The sequence below is a fragment of the Tripterygium wilfordii genome, chromosome 7, assembly GCF_013401445.1.
Source record: "Tripterygium wilfordii isolate XIE 37 chromosome 7, ASM1340144v1, whole genome shotgun sequence".
In the NCBI taxonomy this organism is placed as follows: domain Eukaryota; kingdom Viridiplantae; phylum Streptophyta; class Magnoliopsida; order Celastrales; family Celastraceae; genus Tripterygium; species Tripterygium wilfordii.
In genome coordinates this window covers 14,645,702-14,661,890 of record NC_052238.1, presented here as the reverse complement: position 1 = coordinate 14,661,890, position 16,189 = coordinate 14,645,702, and the positions used below count along the sequence as shown (strand labels likewise).

Here is a 16,189-nt window from a genome sequence, read left to right as displayed (position 1 = left end):
TCACCTCTCTCATCCTCACCACTCATCACTGCCAATCAATTTCTTGAGTTGTCCTCCTCCAACGGACTCGTTGTCATCCACTAGTCCTCCTATGTGCAAAACTCTTTACTTAATTTTTTTCATTATAAATAATTCATTTAAGTAATTCTGTAATTACTTTGTCAATAAAAATTATTTAAATAATTATTAATATTTAAGAAATTTTTTCTTATTATTGATTTTACTATTTATGTGTATCAATAACAACTTTAATGCATAATACCCCTGTACGTAATTTATCCAACAATTTTAACACCATATATGCTATTAGTAAAACTATAACCAAACAGACGCTATAGCATGACAAGAGACAAACTCATCAATGGACTCTCTATAATCTATCCTCTTTCCATTTATTTGGTTTGTGTTGATTAAAAGCTATGAAGATGGCCAATTTTTTTTTTTTTAAGTCAATCGCAAGTTTGGCCCAGACCACTTCATTTTCGGTTTAAAACCCGCACGAATGATTTTGTCGTTGTTAAAGGGGTTATTTACAATTGAGAGAAATTGAGTTCAAACTTATAAACCACATAATTAAGTCTAACCTAATTGACATGGGATATTTTGTATTGCTAAGAAGTCCAATTTGAGCTTTTGTTCAAGTAGTATCTTGCCTCATAAACCACACTTTCAGTCGACCATTTTACTGTGTAGAATGGTGTAACTTGTGTTTGGTATTATATCATCATTTATTGTATAAAAGTACCCATAACATGATTTTCCCCCAAATGCAAACCTCAAAAGCCAACTTAATAAGCATAAATACGTAGAGAATACAACTAACACTTCGGCCCTAACCATGCTTGAGAGTTTGAGTCATCATGGTCATGAACTCATCCATATCAACCATACCATCGCCATTAGCGTCCACAGCTCTCACCATTCTCCGGCTATCTTCAAGAGTACACCTCTCTCCAAGCCTTTTCAACATCTCCATTACTTCTTCTGCACTTATTTTGCCATCACCATTTGCGTCGAATGCCCGGAAAGCGCTCTGTATGTCCATTGTCTTCACCCCATTTCCCTTGTGAACCTCCACAAACTCTTTGAAACTGATAAACCCATCTCGATCCAGATCAACCGCCCGGAAAATATTCGGTACTTCTCCTATCATGTTATCCTGCCCAAGAGCCCTCAATATGACCTTGTATTCCTGCTGAGAGATCTTGCCATCTTTGTTGGAATCAAATTTATCGAAAACTCGCCTCATGTCATCCAAGTTTGGCTGGGAGGTTGGAACTAGGTTGGAGTTTTGCCTGTCTCGGAAGGAAATCAACCGGGACGGTTTGCGCAGAAACTTGTTCTTTGAAAGCTTGTACTGGAACTCAAGAAAGCTAACATTTGACATCTTTTGCGCTGATATGATATGCAGACTACAGCCAATACAAATTGGAAGACATTACTCACTCAGCCAGCCACTTTATAGAACATAAAAGGCGGCTTTTTCACTTTCCTTTTGGTTGACGATAAAGCATATTTGAGGAAATCCATTGATTCTCAACCTCCTGGAGGCAAGTGGTGCAGCAGAGATTCTAAAGCATATGGATAGGAATAAGGATAATGAAAGAACAAAGAAGTAAAATAGTACAAGAAAAGAATATATTCTTTGGAGAAGTTGATCAATTCCTTGCGTCAAACATCCGAACTCTGCAGCTTAGGTACCCTTCCACTACTGAATTAAAGTTACTTTACATGTTAAACGTTAACAGGTTTGGAGAAAGAGCAGCATCAGCATGTCAAAATTTTCTGCACATACCTTGCCATGCAATGGATGTGTCAAAGTAGCTATTGAGAGCAGTGGCGGACGCAAGATTTTATGTCAGGGTGGAGAAACCCAGCCAAGCAAGGGGTCCAAGCTCGAAATTTTTTTGGGGTTATTTATTAATTATGCATTTGCAAATAAAAAAAATAAAACTAAAAAATCAAAAGTTTATAAAATAGAAATAAATAATAATTGAAAATTAATTTACAAATGTCTCCGATGATTTTTCATATTTTGAAATCAATTCATGATCTCATTTGGAGAGAACATAACTTGATGCGCACATAGCAACTAACAAGTCACATCCGATAAATTAATAAATAGCTAACAAACTCCAATTGACTAACAAGTCACATCCGATAAATTAATAAATAGCTAACAAACTCCAATTGACGTCTCCCATTTGATTCCTTGAGAGTCTTAACACCCGTTTGGCAAAGCATTTTTACAAGCATTTATGCTTGTATCTAGCATAAACGCTTTGTGCATGCCAAAAAAGCATTTTAGGGCACATAATCAGAGACAATTCTGGAGCAATATTATGCTATTTTTGGAATGCTCCTCTTGAGGACAATTTTTTAGCATTTTCTAGTTCCTCCCCATATTGTCCTCACTCTTTTTGTATTATCCCCCTAATACCCTCAAATAAATATCGAACTACCAAAAATACCCCACCCCATTAATTTATAAAATATATTTATTTTATAAATTAATTAATTATCTTTACTTTATAAATTAATTTATTGTATTTATTTTATCAATTAATTATCTTTATTTTTACATTTATATGTGTATGTTATAAATAAAATGCATAATACCCCTTCCTACACGTAATTTGTCACAAAATGTTACTCAGCATCCATGTTACCAACAAAAGTTGAACCAAACACTATCAATCATTCATGCAACATATTTACTACCACCATTTCTACTAACGTATCTGCTACTTTCAATATGCTTTACCAAACTAGGCTTTAGAATGATTAAGACTACTTAGGAGAGAAAGAAGAGGAGCAGAGCAGATTGGCTAGGCTACATGGCAGGTAAAACCTCGGTCAAAGGACTACAAGCCTACAATTACACCTGAGCTAGGTCAAATGACTTATCAGGATGGGCAAGAATTGGGTTACAAGGTGGGCCAAAAGGCAGGGCTGAAGGCCCAAAAAAAGTTTTTGAAAAATAAAAATAAAAAAAATTCAGGGTGCCCTTATTGGGTCCGCCCCTGATTGTGAGTCAAAAAGCAGAGGAAACAACTCGGGAAGAGTAAATTGTAATACACAAAAGCTTACTCAGTAGTCACACAATTCAGGATAGTTATCAAATTCAAGGCTTCAAGCAAGTATTTTTAGTCATATCTAAAATTCAAATAGGGAAGAGACCAATTAATACTAAACAACAATTTTTATTCTAAAGTTGTCAACAACCGTCAATAATAAAAACAACAAAGCAGAAAAGCCAGGAACACAAGGAAAGGTGACATTAAAAATCCCAATTTATTGTACAATCCTTGGACCATCCTAGCACTGATACAAATAAAGCTTTCTTGATAACTTTAAAACCCTTAATGGAACCTCCACATCAGCAGATAACCTTGTATTTTCAACTCAAACACAGTAATAGAAAGTGTATAATTCCCAAAAGTAATAAAATGCTTCCCATTAACTATTTCCATTAGTTAATTTGATCTTTGTATGAATCAGAAAGAAACTAGATCTGTTCCCTATGTTGTTAGCATCCATAATTTTGAATTTCAGGAATGTTTGAAGCCTACAATAGAAGAAAATCAATGCAAACTGAACCAAGATGCATAATACTCGAACATAACCTTCACCCAAAAACTAAAGGCCATTTACACAACAATGAAAAATTAACAGCCCACAGAATGGTGTTTCCCTAGAATTAGAAATTCAACCCAGGAAAGTGTTTGAAGAATTCTTGTAAGCATGCATTCCATTATGTAGTTCAGTCATCTGATCATTACTGTAGCAGAATATGATATGAACATGGATGTCTATGGAAGAACCAAAGAAGAATTGACAAATTGTTGTCTTAAAAGTAGATGTTATATTTGCATAACTACAAAGGGAGAACAGAAGCCAAACAAGTGAAGTGAGGATGATTGGTCTCCTTCTTCCTTCCATCTCTCCAGGATAATGGGTTCCTTAACACTTCTTTGACATCACATATGGCCAAAAGTTCCCAATCACACTTATCTGACATTTCTCCAGAAAATTTGTGCTGCTCCTCTCTTTTCCCTCTTCTTTAGCATTACTCCATTGCCTTCGGATTACCAGAGGAGACCCTATACAAAATCGAATCATCAAATGCAGTCAACATAGACTGGCTTAACTGTAGAAGACACCAGAACTTCAGGAGAAAAGGAGAGTTAGAGGGAGTTCATACTTTAGGTTTATTCCGCGTTTATTTTGCAGTGAATCTGGGATATCACCATCAAGGTTGTTGTTCTGGAGAAATCTGCAAACAGAGACAATTGGATCAACCAAGTTAACTGACATGGTCATTGCATTTAATAACAATTCTCCATGGAGGAAGACTTACATCTCACGAAGTTTCCCGAGTTGGCCTAATGATTTAGGGATTGATCCTTTAAACTGGTTATTCTCCAAATGCCTTCATCAGATTACAAGGATACATTAGGCATTGACAATTGTCATGAATTCAAGGAACCTTAAATTCATAGCTATGACAATTATATGGGTCGACATACAAGGTTTGAAGCTCCTTCAATGTGCTCATTTCTGGGATCTGACCAGTAAGTTTATTGCCCCCAAGCCAACTGCAAGCATCTTTTCAATTAAAAATTAATCCAGGTGGACTATGAGATGAACCGGTTAGGGAAAATAACTGACAGTGTTAAGTTGTTTACATATGGGTGATTGCTGTTAAATTGCCTACGCTTGAAGGCAGCATTCCTGACAGTCCCATGCCAGTGAGGTTCCTTCATGTAACAAAACCAGAATAGCCATCAAATCAGCATTATTAGACCAAGCATAGATTTGACATTATAAAATCTCCTGTTCCAGTTGTTAAAGGGCAAGATAATGGCCAAGATAATGGCCAAGAAACTAAAAAGAAAAAATGAGGAAGCCGTGAAGTTTCTTCAAATGTGGATTGACTTTTAAATCGAGTTTCTCTAACCTCAAGGTCCTATTCAAATTATTCTACTGTGCATATTCAAATGTATGTTGGGACCTAGTTCAAGAAGTAAATTTAAGTTAACTTACAGAGTGGTAACTCGAGCCAGATTATCTTGAGAACATACAACACCAGTCCATGAGTTATCATGAGGTAGGCAGGGATCCCCAGTCCAATCAGAAGGCGGATTGTCGAGTTTTTTTGCCAAATCTTCCATGGCCATCACTTCATGTACCAATAAGCATAGATAATTAGACACAAGAAAAAAGGAAGCTAGTTCCTCAAATGCATGGAATTAGAAAATAGAGTGAGGTGATACATTACCATCTCTTGTGAGTGTCCTTCCTGCAAGAGGCAGAATCTGAAAGATCTCACCAGCATTGATCATTGGTCCAACGGGTGTCCGATCATTAGGAGTCAAGGTGATTTCAGTCTTTCCAGATAGAGGCCATTCCTTGCCATAAACAGTCACGCCATTAGTAGTGACATTAAGATCTTTGTAAAAGTTCCGGCCATTTATGCTAACACTGAAAACTCTCCAGCTATATGGGCTAGGCGTTCGATTGTCCTGGAAATAGAGTGCAACGTAGAATTTGCTACTTGGAAGTGACACAGGTGGCCATTGGAGAACAAGTGTCTTTCCTCGACTTGTTGTGATGGCAGAGTGGAAAGCCTTTTCAGGCGGAAGGTTCCAAAAATCTGATGAAGACACACTAGACTTGCTATCAACCACAGGGTTATTGTCCGTGAATGGTTGCCATAACCGGTTGAATTGATCATCTGGAAAGCTAGGTTCAAATTTTTACACATTCACCATCAGAATTCTCTCAAATCTACTTCTACTTCATCTTTCTTTATTACTTCATGCTCTAGCCAAGAATTCAATGGAATACCATAACGTACAAGAGTAATACAATGATTTGATTACAAAGGAAAATGACAATCCTACGTATCTTGCACCCTAACAAATTGTACAACTATAGAGTAACCAAATTCCCTCTGTTTCATTATTCAAGCAAGAAAATACCAACTCATCTAAAGGAAACACTTCCAACCCAATTTTCAGTACTTTAAATTTCCCCATCATGTTTTGAGATATATATAAGTGAATGTAAACATAGAACAGATATATTTTCACATCATTACAGTTACAATATAATCTAGGCAAAGTAGTTATATGGTTATGAAATATATCACAAAATTAATGCTAGTAGTTAACCAACTTTTCTCTATCAGCCTGTGCAACATTACCAAAATGATTCTTTGATGCAATAAAACAAACGCTTGGAGAACATAACAATACAGATTAGTTTCTCAAGGTAAAAAGAAATGAATAGCAGGCATTCCTCACCTGATCATGTCCTCATTGCCAAAGCTGTGACGAGCAACTGTAGTAAGCGCATACTTATTAAAATCAGAGGAATTATACATGGAATCTTCTAGGTACTCCAATTCAAGAGCCGATATAAAAGGACTAGAACTTGTATGTTCATTCCTTGCAAGGCAAACGCTAAGCGTCTTCCCTGAAGAAACCACGACAATCTCATAATAAGAACTCATGCCATTAGCATAATCCTCAGTAGTATTAACAATGCTCCACTTAGTCCCTTGAATGATCTGATCAAACACAGGCGGCTCTGTCCCTCCATCGAAACCTCCATAGTAATATGTAGTCCTTATCAAATACTTCCCTCCTTTGATCACCGGAATCACATAGCAATATTTCCTCGCCGACGTATCGGGAAAGTATCGCACGGTTGTTAAAATCGGGAGCAAATCTTGTCCTTTGAGGACCGATTTGTTTCCAACGGAGATGAAACCTTCATCGGGAATGTATTTGAGGGTTCCTAGCTTTTGTTCTCCCGATGCCCCACAGCTTATGAGCCAACCTGCGCCAACATTGTTACAACAAATTAGATCAAATTTTTTTCACGATTGACTGAGAGAACCAGAGAAAAATGTGACGGGCGACAATGAAAACCTCTTGGGGCAGGAAGGGAGTGGACGATGAGAGGAATGCTGACAAGCCATAGGAGGAAGATGGACAGAGTCATTGCAGGAGAAGGGGATTACCAGTAGAAAAAGAATGGAGAAGGTGAAGTTTGTGTTTTGGTTTTTTCTTTGGGGAAGAGGGATTGACAGGTGGAGGGGCTGTGCTTGAAGATAGAAATTCATTTGAGATTGCATGACCAGGTCACATGCCCTTCGTTCTTAGCTTATTCAGTTTGTTTCAAATGGCGACGATCACCAATTCACCATAACAACTCACGAAGCTTATCGGGTGCCGTTGCAGACTTGCAGGCTTGCAGAATTGGTTTTGGGCCGATAAAAGAAGCCCAAGTCAAGGTATATGGCTATTGGGCTAATCTCTCCGTAAAAGAAGCCCAAGCGGCCTTTTTCTTTTTGCTTTCACGGACCTCTCGGTCCATTGTCCACACTCCACTGCAACACTGCAAATTCCAGGGTTTTTTTTTTGCTTTACCTCTAGACCTCCCTCGCAGCCACACCAGGTATGTTAATCTTCTTTTCCTAATTTTTTCTGTTCTTGTTTCTTTTGTATACCAATCTCGGGTAGTGCTTGTAAAGCCCGTGTTAGGTTTTCTGTTCCATGTAATTGTAGTGGAGAAATCCATCTTCTCTGTCTCATCTTCATTGTTGTACGATTGTTCCATGTAACTGTAGTGGAGAAATCCAGCTTTGCTTGATAATTACCGGATTTATTGCTTGGTAATTGCTCTGTAATAGGCAACCAGATGTGCCTCTGTTATTGATTAGCCTTCTTTAGTCCTAGTGGAGAAATCCCTTTTTACTTCGTAATTGCTTGGTAATTGCCGGATTTGATGCTTGGTAATTGCTTTGTAATAAGCCTTTGATATTGATTAGCAGCTCACTTACAATGCCCATCTTTTGGTAGTACAAAATTTTCATTAGAATGCATATTGATAGTCTGTTTGCTTGATGCTGGTAAAGGGCATTTCACATTTGTAACACCTATTTTATGTTTTGGATGAATTAGTTGCATTCTATAAGTATTATTTGGTGCATACAGATATGGATACCAATGATGAGGATAGACGTGATGGACGTGATCAAAACATTGTATTGTTTGGTGTTGTTTAAGCATAACTTTTGTTTAATATGTCTTTGTTTAAGCATAACTATTTTACAATTATTGGATTTTGGTTTTGATGGTATGTGTTAAATATGACTGATTGTAGTGTTTTGTTGAATATGCTTAATGCTCTTTTAGGTAATTTAACACCATACACTCTATGTCTAATCAGCGTATTTTACAGTTTCTCCAAACACCTAATCAGCATATTTTATAGCGTATACTCTGTCAGCCATACTCTCTACCAAATGGACCCTAAATGGTATAATACTAGAATGCCGACTCTTTTTAAGAGAATCTTTCTATGCAAAATGTTTTCATCACAAAGTATTTTCTGTCAAACACAGTCATTAAGATGAGTTGATATTTCAGTGTACCAGATATGATGAGATATGATGTTGACATAAACTAAAATGTCTTACAAGTTGGAGTGTAGTTCCGCAGACAATCAAATTAACTTATATTTGAAATCCTTGGTTGATGTTATGCTTTGTCTAGAACATTGTGCAAGTCAATCTGTCACTGAAAGTGGCACCTGAATATGTATTTCAACTTATGTAAGCCGGATATATTTTGCAGAGTGAGAGCTTAGGAGTCTCAGTCTCAGAAGAGGCCATGAAGGTGTTTGAGATCATAAATGGAAGCACCTTATCTCTTTCCCTCTTTGTTGATGTCACTAATGCCAAGTACTCTCTTTACACTCATTATCAAATTCATATATGCCTATGTGTTTAATTATATTTGCAAGTAAATGGTTGCACATGCTAAATTTCATGTGTGAGGCTAAATTTCATGTGTGAGGATTAGAACTTCTGACATGCTAAATTTCATGCAGGGAACTCCTAGATTCGATGCAAGCTGGGAACTTGGAACCTGAAGTAGCTCTGCTCAATGCATCTCTGGTATGGCTATTTATGGACATAGTTGAGAAGCACATTTTTTTCTCCTCATTGTATAAATTATCCTCTCTACTTATGCTATTCTTTGGTTAGGTTTCACTGACTTTTCTATTGGCAACTGAGTCAGATTCCAGATACTTTCCCTGTTTTGGCTGCTGCACATAAGACCCTTGTAGCCAAGGCAAGGGAGTCACTTACGACACGGACGCTTCATTCCGAGCTTGTTTACAATTATTCAGGATCTAAGCATGTAGTTATCTTCAACATTTCTCAACACTCTTTCATACTCCATTTCCCGAATGATTGAAATTGATAAATTCTAATGTCTCTCTTTCTAGATCACCGAATCTTTGAAAAGATGTGGCATCTCCGAGACCACGACTTACATTCTTGCTGCTTGTTTCAGTGCCTCCTCCGAAGAGGTGAGATTATATTAAGAATAATGTAGAATATCAAGGCTCAAGCTGAAGAAGAGGTTGTTATTCACTCTGTTTCAAATTTTCTTTTGTATTGTATCACATTAGATGACTGCCGTAGAGCAAATTATCAATGGTAGAGAGATTGGTTTGGAGGAGTTAGAAGCAAGAGCAAACCAAGCTCAGATACAAAAGGTTTGTGATTAAAGGATTTTGGTAATTTTAAAATGAAAAAGTTATTCTTTGATGGTGCTTGACTAATGAGTGATTATATTTGTATTCCCAGCATTACAAAATATCTGGCCTGGAGCTGGCAATATCCTCCGTTGGTGATGCTATTACATGCCGGATTGCAGCACGCGATGCTCTGTGAAAACATAGTTGTTCCACTCTTCTTTCCCAATACTTGATTGAGGTTGGCTCTGGGATTTGAGTTGCAAGGATGTATCAAAGCTTGAAGTTATCAAGATAAGAAAATTCAATGATTTATGGTTAGAGATGTTTCTGTAGCATTTTGGTTGGGACTGTTATGAAAAGTGAGGAAATCTTGTTGCAAAGCTTGGTTTGCATAGTTTTAAACCATTTACTCTCTAAATGAAAAAAAAATAAAATTATTATTATTATTATTTATGTTTTTTTTCCAGTGATCTTATATCACACGATCCAAACACGGACGATGGAATATACGCGTCACGGCCTGCTTGCTTCAGTACCAAGTAAAGGAAGACGTTAAATCAACGCTAACTGGTAAAGCCGGTTACAAGTACTCTTTTTTTTGTATTTGATAATTATAAAGCAAGTGCTAAATTTCACCCTAATAAATAATTAGTTTAAAGTAAAACAAAATTATCTGCTTAAACCGGTGATAGCCGGTTACAAATTCGGTTATAAAATCTTTATCGAAGTCTGCAACACACAAGAACTGCTCGATCTTTCAAAATTTAGCTAGCTTTCTAATAATTCCAGTCAAATCATCGTGAATATGGGGACCTCTCAGAGCCGCGAAGGGGACATCACAGACTCTGATAGGGAGTACCGATCCGAAGAAGAAGAGGAGGAGGAGGAGGAACAATACGACGCTATGGAGCGCCAAGAAATCCCGCAATCTTCCCGTAGTACTCTCGACGAAATCGACCGGAAGCTCGAATCCCTTCGACTTAAGTATCCACAGAGGCCTAATGATGTAAAGAATCCTGTCAAGCTATATCTACACATCGGCGGCAATACTCCCAACGCCAAATGGATCATCTCCGACAAACTCACCTCCTATAGCTTCTCCAAGATTGGCGGTGATGGTGACGTGGACGATGAGGAACCAGTCGGTGGAGGTGTTTCCGGGTGGGTCTTGAAAGTGGGGTCTAAGGTTCGGTCTAGGGTTTCTACAGAAATGCAATTGAAGATGCTTGGCGACCAGCGGCGGGTGGATTTCGTGAGTAATGGTGTTTGGGCTCTGAAATTCGTCACTGATGAGCAGTATAGAAGATTTGTCACTGAATTTCAGGATTGCTTGTTTGAGAATGTGTACGGACTTAAAGGTACCGAGGAGAACAAGATGAAAGTTTACGGGAAGGAGTTTATTGGGTGGGTTAAGCCAGAAGCAGCTGATGATTCCATGTGGGAGGATGCGGAGGAGGATCCTGGCACTCCTGCTCGCCCAAGCCAGGAATTGATGGAGGAGTTTGAAGAAGCGGCCAATGGTGGTGTGCAGAGCTTGACTTTGGGTGCGTTGGATAACAGTTTCCTGGTTAATGATTTGGGTGTTCAGGTCTACAGGAATTACCATCGTGGGATTCATGGAAAGGGTATCTGTGTGAAATTCGATGGCAAGGATGCTTCAGGGCAATTGACGCCACAAAAAGCCTTGCTAATGAGGGGGGAGACCAATATGATGCTTATGAGTCCATTAAAGGAAGGGAAACCTCATTCGACTGGGCTGCAGCAGTTAGACATTGAAACAGGAAAGATTGTGACAGAATGGAAGTTTGGGAAGGATGGGACTGAGATTACAATGAAGGATATCACCAATGACACTAAGGGATCACAATTAGACCCTTCGGAATCCACGTTTTTGGGGTTGGATGACAATAGATTGTGTCAATGGGATATGAGAGATAGAAGAGGAATTGTGCAGAATATTGCTAGCAGTAACTCACCAGTGTTGCATTGGAATCAAGGGCATCAATTCTCCAGGGGAACTAATTTTCAATGCTTTGCAAGTACTGGTGATGGCTCCATTGTCATTGGATCGCTTGATGGGAAGATTCGGCTGTATTCCAAGACGTCCATGAGGCAGGCGAAGACAGCTTTTCCTGGGCTTGGCTCTCCGATTACTCATGTTGATGTGACTTATGACGGGAAGTCGGTGTTAGGTACCACCGACACATATTTGGTCCTTATTTGCACTTTGTTCACTGACAAAGATGGAAATACAAAGACTGGTTTCGGTGGTCGTATGGGAAACAAGATACCGGCTCCAAGATTATTGAAGCTGACTCCACTTGATTCACATTTAGCAGGGACTGACAACAGATTTCATGGAGGCCATTTTTCTTGGGTAAGCTCTCATTATCCTCTTTGATTTGTTACTTTATTGGACCAGTGGCTTTCGATCATAATTGACTTTATGGCTTTACCTTTCCTAATTAAACATGAACTAACATATCATCAATGAGGTTTTTGTGGTGTACTCATGTCTTATCTTAATTTCTCTTCAACATGATTGTTACAAATATAGAAGATGAAACGACACCTGAAAACATATGTGATCTGCTTTTAAAACATTCTCCAAAGTGCAAGAAAAAATGACTAGGATGTTTTTCTCCATTTCCGGGTCTAAATGAAATAGCTGATGGGAAACGACTTTTAGAACTTGAAAAGCTTTTCTTCTGAGAAAATATGGCGGGAAAAAAACATAATACATTTCCCAAGACCAAAACCAACCGTACTTATGAACTTTGAGAAGACCTGGAAACATTAGATATTGTTCATTAATACTGGTGGCTTTACTCTATATAAATGGCTTATTTGTTTCATGTTTTGTATTCGTCTTTCGTGCCTATGTCTGTTTTGTGTGAAACCCATTTTGTTACGTACAGGGCTTAGTAATGTATCTGCCTATCACAAGTAAGTTGTATGGTAATTCAAACAAAAGTCTACTACTATGCTCAAGTTTTACCCAAGTAATGCTAGTTAAATACAGGAATGGGCTTAGTGTAAGGTTCTAATTGTGTACTTAGAGTAAGGTTCTTATTGTGTTTACCTTGGGTACATGACGAAAGGATTTTGCGTCATTATGCGAGCTTGTCTGACATAGGTACTCTCCCACATAAGAAACTGATTGCTATTCGTTTTATTATAGGCCATTAAGTTGTGTTTGAAAACAATTTCAAGGGAAATTGGACTTTGGGTGGATATTTTATTGATGTTATAGTTGCATAAGTAGGCACATTATGGCTGATGTTTGCTTCTGAAACAATCTGTATATTTGCGCAATTTTTCCAGTATTTGGTTGGTATGATATTTGTGCAATTTTTCAATAATGATGACACTTGGCAAAGTATATGGTTGGATAGGTAATGGTTTACACCATAAGCTTTGGTAGTACTGTTAATTAACCTTTCAGTTTGTTTTTGTTGAAACAAAACTGGGTAGTGGCCTCTGTTGTTTCAGTCATTAAGGAACCACTTAGCAGTGCTGTCATTAGCATCATTGATGATCTCTTGAGAAAGATTAAGAAATGTTACTTACATCAACAATTCATGCAGCGATTAGAGGCTGTTAAACACTTCAGTATTTACATTAGTGCACACAATTGTTTTAGGATTGTGACTTGGAATTTGTTATTATTTGGTACCAAGCAATGTATGATACTTGATCTATTCGTGTCGAGCATTCTTTGTAGGAGAGGCTTCTCATCTTTTTGTGCATGGAAGCTCAGTGGCACATAAGGTCATGGGGATTGAACATGCTCATTCTGATCTACTTTGAGACATGTGATTAATCAATAATGCACTGTAAAACTAAATGAGTGTTTGGGAATGATATAGATTTTTTTTTCCCCCATTTCTTGCATACTTAGAATTCCACATTGTGACACTGACATAATTGTGCTGCCATTTAGGATTTAGAATTAACAAATCGAATGAATGAGCAAATAGGTTAAAATGGGATATGCGTGAAGTAGATTAATGTCCTCATCGAAAATGAAGTGTAATGCTTATTTCCATTTTATTCATCACATTCACAAATGGACAGATTCAGTTCATTGTTGTATCAAGTGATACTCTTCAGAACACTTTATTTGTATATATGTTACGGTTTTTGTCTTCACTTTTAAGCTATCTGTGTCAGAGCTGAGTAGTATAATTTTGATTCCATGTTAACGATAAACTTAGGGACTTTCGCTACAAGTTTTTCTTTTCTTCTTTTAAACTGTAAGATTGACAATGAGTTGGATTAGCTAATTAACTTTGTGTTTTGTTTCTTCTTGCCTTGCAGGTCACAGAGAATGGTAAGCAAGAGCGCCATATAGTAGCAACGGTGGGGAAATTCAGTGTGATATGGGACTTCCAACGGGTGAAGAACAGTGCCCATGAATGCTACCGGAATCAACAGGGTCTCAAGAGCTGTTATTGCTATAAGATTGTCTTGAAGGATGAGTCCATCGTAGAAAGTCGTTTCATGCATGACAAGTTTGCTGTCAGCGACTCTCCAGAAGCTCCTCTGGTCGTGGCGACCCCTATGAAAGTCAGCTCCTTCAGCCTTTCTGGCAGGAAGTCACAAGCTTGAACATTAGTTGTTTGTTCAAATGATGATTGCTAGTCTTTGTGTGTGTATGATGTTGGTTTCATTTCCACACGACTATTTCATGTTTTTTTCTTTCCAGGCGGTGTTATTCTATCTGGTGTTTCTTTCTCTATTTTTTCTCCTTGTATGCTCGGCTTCTGCTTGTATGTATGCTCGGCTTCTGCTTATATGTATGCTCGAGGGGAAAAAAACACTATGCCCCAATAATATATGGCAAGAGGGGGCACAATATGGATTCTTCTCGGAATTTTTTGATTGAATTAATGTTGTCCAAGGGACCAAGGGCATGCCTTGAACTCGGAGGCAGATCTATATTATTCTGGGGGCCCAATTTTGTGAACCATGTTATAGTATTACACCAGCCCCAAAAAATGTAATAGGCCCAATGAAAAATTTTATCAGGCCCAACATTGACTCTTTAGTGATACCCACTTTGCGGTTGTGCCCTTATTGATCCGCCTCTGTGCTACTCTGATCCTCCAACCCATAACCCAACCAGTCTTTCTTGCTCGTCTTCTCAGGTTAGTACATTCAGGGGTGGCTAAATTATGTCCGGTTTGGATGATTGAATTTGTCCAATCCGGATTAAACCAAGTTTGGATATAACTCATTGTTGGATTAGGGTTGTAAAAATTTACAGACAAAACCGAACCGTTCGATTAACCGATCGAACGGTTGGTTATTTTCAAACCCTCTTTAGTGAGGACCGAACGGTTAACCGATCAAATAACCATCATCAACTGATCGATTATTCAATTAATTTTTTGTCAAAAAACCGATCGAAACTAACCATTTACACCCCTACTAGGCACTATGTCTAATATTTCTGCTATCTCACACACAAACATGTTGTGCCCAAAAGGAACTTCAAAATAAATATAAATACAAAAGAGACATAGATATTTACGTGGTTCGGCAATTGCCTACGTCCACGGATGGTAGAGATTAATCACTTTATCACCAAAGCGATTACAAGAACAAGTACGACTCACAAACCCAAAACTCAATTACACCTAGTATTCTCTCAAGAACACTCTGTCTCTCCAAGTTTACAAACACACTCTCACTATTCAAGTTCTCACTGCAAATTTCTGCTCTCAAACTCAGATGTATCTCACTTCTTTGTTGTGTCTTGCACTTGGCTGCAATCTCTCTATTTATAGTGTCAGCATGAGAATAATGACCATATCCCATGCATTTAAACCATGCAAGACCCACCTTTGATTTTGCCAAAAGTAGCAAACTTGGATACTACTACCATTTAGTCACTCATGCATGCAGGTATTAATTGTTCACTAGATCACATCCAGTGGCGGAACCACGTGGAAGGGACTGGGGGCACGTGCCCCCAGTGAAAAAAAAAATTAATACTAAATATGTTATAATTTAGTTAATTACATATCATAAAAAGTTTAAGTCCCCCAATCAAAAAATTTGATGCCCCCAATCCATTAATTTTTACCCAATCCACTAATTAGTTTAGACCCAACCCAACCTCATAAATCCTAGAAATTGTTTCATGTGATGCTACAAATTTAACAAAAAGGTTCAAGCACATGGCCTTTTGAGATACTTGCAATCATTTGATTTTGTTTTCAATTTGCAACTAAGGTTGATTATGTTGGGGATTACATATGAATTATCATTGGCTTTGCAAAAAAAAGATGGAGACATGTTGAATGCTATTGTGATAATCATAATGTATCTTCTTATTGCTTTGAACTATTATTAATGTGTTTTTATATTTGCAATCAATAATCATAAATTGATTACATATAGAACCCACAAAAAATTCGGGGGCGCTGCCCCCGGATCCCGCACTACTTTTGTGCCCCCACTAATTCAAATTCTTGGGTCTGCCACTAATCACATCCACGAAAAAGTGTTCACCCACGGCTTCTCTAAATCAAAGAAGGATTTCTTCTTTGAAGTCGATTCAATGAATCAATGGCATGCGTGATCTTCATGCATGTATTTGTGAGCCAATATTCGACAAAAC

At 37.9% G+C, this 16,189-nt stretch overlaps 4 protein-coding genes across 4 annotated transcripts; 2 read left to right on the top strand and 2 right to left on the bottom strand.

Moving 5' to 3' along the window:
- Positions 1–649: 649 nt before the first annotated feature.
- Positions 650–1,440, bottom strand: LOC120002860 (calmodulin-like protein 30). The gene has a single exon (XM_038851712.1). The coding sequence runs from the start codon at positions 1,385–1,387 to the stop codon at positions 833–835; it is 555 nt and encodes a 184-aa protein (XP_038707640.1). The 5' UTR covers positions 1,388–1,440; the 3' UTR covers positions 650–832.
- A 2,288-nt stretch (positions 1,441–3,728) lies between these two features.
- LOC120001873 (probable LRR receptor-like serine/threonine-protein kinase At1g67720) lies at positions 3,729–7,201 on the bottom strand. Its single transcript, XM_038850378.1, has 9 exons — positions 6,939–7,201; positions 6,309–6,846; positions 5,282–5,745; positions 5,047–5,182; positions 4,689–4,760; positions 4,530–4,598; positions 4,361–4,432; positions 4,205–4,276; positions 3,729–4,103 (listed from the first exon to the last, which is right to left on the bottom strand). The coding sequence occupies exons 1-9, from the start codon at positions 7,009–7,011 to the stop codon at positions 4,070–4,072; spliced, it is 1,530 nt and encodes a 509-aa protein (XP_038706306.1). The 5' UTR covers positions 7,012–7,201; the 3' UTR covers positions 3,729–4,069.
- Positions 7,202–7,356: 155 nt separating this feature from the next.
- On the top strand, positions 7,357–10,010 carry LOC120001874 (EKC/KEOPS complex subunit Tprkb). The gene is made up of 7 exons (XM_038850379.1): positions 7,357–7,467; positions 8,649–8,755; positions 8,905–8,971; positions 9,096–9,218; positions 9,307–9,390; positions 9,493–9,579; positions 9,671–10,010. The coding sequence occupies exons 2-7, from the start codon at positions 8,685–8,687 to the stop codon at positions 9,755–9,757; spliced, it is 519 nt and encodes a 172-aa protein (XP_038706307.1). The 5' UTR covers positions 7,357–7,467; positions 8,649–8,684; the 3' UTR covers positions 9,758–10,010.
- A 286-nt stretch (positions 10,011–10,296) lies between these two features.
- On the top strand, positions 10,297–14,437 carry LOC120001872 (protein CYPRO4-like). The gene is made up of 2 exons (XM_038850377.1): positions 10,297–11,938; positions 13,882–14,437. Exons 1-2 carry the CDS (start codon positions 10,367–10,369, stop codon positions 14,170–14,172), a joined length of 1,863 nt encoding a protein of 620 aa, XP_038706305.1. The 5' UTR covers positions 10,297–10,366; the 3' UTR covers positions 14,173–14,437.
- Positions 14,438–16,189: the final 1,752 nt, after the last annotated feature.

Bases quoted from the DNA above. Each gene is read 5' to 3' on its own strand.
- LOC120002860 (XM_038851712.1), bottom strand. From the start codon at position 1,387: ATGTCAAATGTTAGCTTTCTTGAGTTCCAGTACAAGCTTTCAAAGAAC.
- LOC120001874 (XM_038850379.1), top strand. From the start codon at position 8,685: ATGAAGGTGTTTGAGATCATAAATGGAAGCACCTTATCTCTTTCCCTC. The intron at 8,972-9,095 runs GTATGGCTATTT...CAACTGAGTCAG, and splicing joins CTCTGCTCAATGCATCTCTG to ATTCCAGATACTTTCCCTGT. The intron at 9,391-9,492 runs GTGAGATTATAT...GTATCACATTAG, and splicing joins TCAGTGCCTCCTCCGAAGAG to ATGACTGCCGTAGAGCAAAT.
- LOC120001872 (XM_038850377.1), top strand. From the start codon at position 10,367: ATGGGGACCTCTCAGAGCCGCGAAGGGGACATCACAGACTCTGATAGG. The intron at 11,939-13,881 runs GTAAGCTCTCAT...CTTGCCTTGCAG, and splicing joins ATGGAGGCCATTTTTCTTGG to GTCACAGAGAATGGTAAGCA.
- LOC120001873 (XM_038850378.1), bottom strand. From the start codon at position 7,011: ATGACTCTGTCCATCTTCCTCCTATGGCTTGTCAGCATTCCTCTCATC. The intron at 5,183-5,281 runs GTAATGTATCAC...TGGTACATGAAG, and splicing joins AAGGACACTCACAAGAGATG to TGATGGCCATGGAAGATTTG. The intron at 4,599-4,688 runs GTAAACAACTTA...AGATGCTTGCAG, and splicing joins TTAACAGCAATCACCCATAT to TTGGCTTGGGGGCAATAAAC.